Raw genomic sequence first — 3,705 nt, 5'->3', positions numbered from 1 at the left:
GTCGCAGGGCAGGCCGGGGGCTGGGAAGGAAGGCCTGGGACCGGCTCTTTTCCGCCTGGGACCGGCTCTTGTCCGCCTGGCACCAGCTCTTGTCCACCTGGGACCGGCTCTGGGTTGTGTCACAACGTGGGGCCTGCGCTCACTGAAGAAAAGGGAAGGAGGGAACTGCTCCTCCCCCCTCCCCCGAGGTGTAGGTGTCTGTGCGGCAGCGGCTGCCACTCCTCACGCCAGCGCCTCCTGCAGGGCTGCCGCAGTGTGGAGGAGTTCCAGTGCCTGAACAGGATTGAGGAGGGCACCTATGGGGTGGTGTACCGAGCGAAGGACAAGAAGACAGGTGGGTGGGCTCGCGTGGCCCCCAGGGGGACGGAGACGGGCAGGGGTGGGGTTGCCTGAGGAGGGTCTGTGGTCGCGCTCTACACATCCCCAAGTGGCCTCCATGCTGCTCTGAGGGAGGCCGGGCCACGTGCAGGGAGCTGGGATCTGAGCCCTGGCCCTTCAGGTACACAGTCCCCGCGATCCTGGGAATCCCCCCTGGTGTTGGCAGGGGTCTGGCCTTGCCCAGCCTGCACCTGGGCATGACTCAGGGGTGACACTCAGAGCAGCTGAACCCCTGGTACCTCCAGAGGCCGAGGCAGCCTGGCCAGGAGACTCCTGTTTGGTTGCGACAGCAGGGCGGGTGGACCTAGCCTGGAGGGACGGCCCCTAACGGGTGGGCGTCCAGCGCCCCAGTCTGGGCCGGGTCTCGGAAGGGCAGAGTGGGGTCTGAGCCGAGTCCCTGCTGGAGGCTTGAGGGGGGGTCACAGCAGGTGCCAAGGAGGCTGGTGCGAATGGGCTCGTGTCCGCGTGGACACGCTGGGGCTTCCTGGCGCTGGCACGTGTGAGCTCCCCGCCAGGGCACCCGAGTCCTGGCCGACGCCCGCGGGGAGGGTCAGCGCCGTCTCGGCCCCGTTTCCAGACGAGATTGTGGCTCTGAAGCGGCTGAAGATGGAGAAGGAGAAGGAGGGCTTCCCGATCACGTCGCTGAGGGAGATCAACACCATCCTCAAGGCGCAGCACCCCAACATCGTGACCGTCCGGGTAGGCGGCCTGCGCGGGAGAGGCCCGGCCTCGCCGTGTCAGGCCCTTCCCAGTCCTCACTCGGTCCCAGCTCCCGCCCGCTGCCTGCTCAGATTCAGCTTCTGGGGCGGCTGGTGGTCAGGGCACAGGCGAGGCCAGGGGCGCGGGGACCACAGCCTGGTCTCGTTTCCTAGGAGATTGTCGTGGGCAGCAACATGGACAAGATTTACATTGTGATGAACTACGTGGAGCATGACCTCAAGAGCCTGATGGAGACCATGAAGCAGCCGTTCCTGCCAGGTGAGCCGGGCGGGGCTGCAGCCTGTCCCCATAGGACCCCTGCGTGCATGTGAGTGCGTGTGCCCGCATGTGAGTGCGTGTGCCCGCGTGAGTGCGTGTGCTCGCGTGAGTGCGTGTGCCCGTGTGAGTGCGTGCGCCTGTGTGAGTGCGTGTGAGTGCATGGGAGGCCACGCGGGGCTGTGCGTCTCGGGGTGAGAGCACCGTGCCCCTTGCCCCAGGGGAGGTGAAGACGCTGATGATCCAGCTGCTGTGTGGAGTGAAGCACCTGCATGACAACTGGATCCTGCACCGCGACCTCAAGACCTCCAACCTGCTGCTGAGCCACGCCGGCATCCTCAAGGTGAGCGCGACCCCCGGTGAGTGCGGCCCCGGTGAGCCCGGCCCCCGGTGAGCCCGGCCCGGCACCCACTCCCGGCCCCACTGTCCTTGCAGGTGGGGGACTTTGGGCTGGCGCGGGAGTACGGGTCCCCTCTGAAGGCCTACACCCCTGTCGTCGTGACCTTGTGGTACCGCGCCCCGGAGCTGCTGCTGGGGGCCAAGGTACGTGCTGGGCTGGGTGGGGCCTGCCCCACCCTGCGCTCTGTCCCGCTGGCCCCTGAGTGTGCCCCTGTCCCCAGGAGTATTCCACGGCCGTGGACATGTGGTCCGTGGGCTGCATCTTTGGGGAGCTGCTGACGCAGAAGCCACTGTTCCCCGGGAAGTCAGAGATTGATCAGATCAACAAAGTGTTTAAGGTGGGTCAGGGCACCATGGGTGGGGGGATCAGGGTCTGGCTGGGGGTCACTGCTGGGCGTGGCTGTTTTGAGACGCCCCTTTCTCAGGACCTGGGGACGCCCAGTGAGAAGATCTGGCCCGGCTACAACGAGCTGCCAGCCGTGAAGAAGATGACCTTCACCGAGTACCCCTACAACAACCTGCGCAAGCGCTTCGGGGCACTGCTCTCCGACCAGGGCTTCGACCTCATGAACAAGTGAGCCACTGTGGGCGGGGGGTGGGCGCCTTCCCAGCCTCCCAGGGCTCCAAGCGCCTTGTTCTCCCAGGTTCCTGACCTACTTCCCTGGGCGGAGGGTCAGCGCAGAGGACGGCCTCAAGCACGAGTATTTTCGCGAGACCCCCCTCCCCATCGACCCCTCGATGTTCCCCACATGGCCCGCCAAGAGCGAACAGCAGAGGGTGAAGCGTGGCACCAGCCCGAGACCCCCCGAGGGAGGCCTCGGCTACAGCCAGCTGGTGAGGGGCGGGCAGGCAGGGGGGACGGTGTGAGGGGTGTCCCTGGGATTAGCTGGCCTGGCCAGGGCCCCACGGTGCCGCTTGCTCCCCAGGGTGACGACGACCTGAAGGAGACCGGCTTCCACCTCACCACCACCAACCAGGGGGCCTCAGCCACAGGCCCTGGCTTCAGCCTCAAGTTCTGAGGTTTAGAGTGGACCCCAGAAACAGCGGGACCAGGGGCAGGAGCGGCGACAGCCTGTGGGCCAGACCCGCGTCCTGCCCCGAGGACAGGCGGCTGCGGCCTGGGCTGCGGTGACGTGGCCTCGAGTCGAACTGCCGGCCCCATTTTCCATGTTCCGTTTGTCAGCTTGTAAATCTGTAGAATTAAATCTTATTTCTTCTGGAAGAAAAGGCTCTTTTTTCAGATTTCTCACACTTGCCACATGAGGTGGGGAAGCCAGTGCAGAGGGCACAGCCACACGCGCACGCAGTCAGATCCTGGCTGTGATTTCAGTCTCTCTAATCTTGAGGCCGCTGCGTGGGCGCCTCCTGCCCTCAGCGGGCACCGTAGCCCAGCGCCCACAGCTGGGCACGCAGAATTGCCTACGAGGTGGTCGCCCCTTCTAAGATGCGGGGAAATGATGGAGGGAGCGCTGCTGTGTCTGGCCCTGCGCCGGCCCTGGCCCCACGTGGGCGGGCCTCTCCCTGCCTCCAGCTCCTGCTCTGTCGGGACGGCCTGGCCCCAGGCACCCCAGCTCCTAAGGGGCCCGGTCTAGAGGGCCCCACCCCCACCCCAAGAAAGGGCGTGGAGACGTCAGAGAGAAAACCTTTATCAGCGCCGGAGCTCAGGGGCGCACGCGCACGCGCCAGGAGTAGGTAGTGAGCACGCGCTGCCGCCGGCGCACCACGCAGGTGTAGGTGCCCTCGTTGATGGCGTTGGCGATGATGCTCAGGTGCGCCTCGCCCAGCGCCAGGTACCCGGGGTAGGAGGACTCCAGCGGCTCCTGGTCCTTGTACCAGCTGCGGGGGGCAGGGAGCCTGAGTGGGGGGACCCCAGCCCGCCGCCCCTCGCCCCGGCCGGGTCACTCACTGCACTTTGCCTTTCTTGTGCAGGATCTTCTGGCCGCAGCGGAAGGG

The 3,705-nt window shown here is 66.2% G+C and overlaps 1 protein-coding gene and 1 long non-coding RNA gene across 5 annotated transcripts in view; one reads left to right on the top strand and one right to left on the bottom strand.

Moving 5' to 3' along the window:
- The window catches only part of LOC102763342 (cyclin-dependent kinase 11B), a 12,907-nt gene extending 9,933 nt beyond the window's left edge, over nucleotides 1-2,974 (top strand). For all 4 annotated transcript variants that reach the window (XM_006772532.2, XM_006772531.2, XM_006772533.2 and 1 more), the window contains 9 exons: nucleotides 244-334; nucleotides 956-1,077; nucleotides 1,251-1,356; nucleotides 1,575-1,696; nucleotides 1,789-1,896; nucleotides 1,974-2,090; nucleotides 2,178-2,326; nucleotides 2,397-2,586; nucleotides 2,679-2,974. In XM_006772532.2, the coding sequence (XP_006772595.1) occupies nucleotides 244-334; nucleotides 956-1,077; nucleotides 1,251-1,356; nucleotides 1,575-1,696; nucleotides 1,789-1,896; nucleotides 1,974-2,090; nucleotides 2,178-2,326; nucleotides 2,397-2,586; nucleotides 2,679-2,771 (1,098 nt within the window). In that variant the 3' untranslated portion in view covers nucleotides 2,772-2,974. The remainder of the gene's footprint in view (nucleotides 1-243; nucleotides 335-955; nucleotides 1,078-1,250; nucleotides 1,357-1,574; nucleotides 1,697-1,788; nucleotides 1,897-1,973; nucleotides 2,091-2,177; nucleotides 2,327-2,396; nucleotides 2,587-2,678) is intronic.
- A 404-nt stretch (nucleotides 2,975-3,378) lies between these two features.
- LOC107184473 lies at nucleotides 3,379-3,704 on the bottom strand. The gene is made up of 2 exons (XR_001515322.1): nucleotides 3,659-3,704; nucleotides 3,379-3,588 (listed from the first exon to the last, which is right to left on the bottom strand). It is a non-coding gene; the product is annotated as an uncharacterized LOC107184473 (long non-coding RNA).
- Nucleotide 3,705: the final 1 nt, after the last annotated feature.

Source organism: Myotis davidii, unplaced genomic scaffold (genome assembly GCF_000327345.1).
Source record: "Myotis davidii unplaced genomic scaffold, ASM32734v1 scaffold586, whole genome shotgun sequence".
In the NCBI taxonomy this organism is placed as follows: domain Eukaryota; kingdom Metazoa; phylum Chordata; class Mammalia; order Chiroptera; family Vespertilionidae; genus Myotis; species Myotis davidii.
The sequence above is the reverse complement of the archived record's forward strand: the minus strand, read 5'-3'. Positions and strand labels throughout refer to the sequence as shown.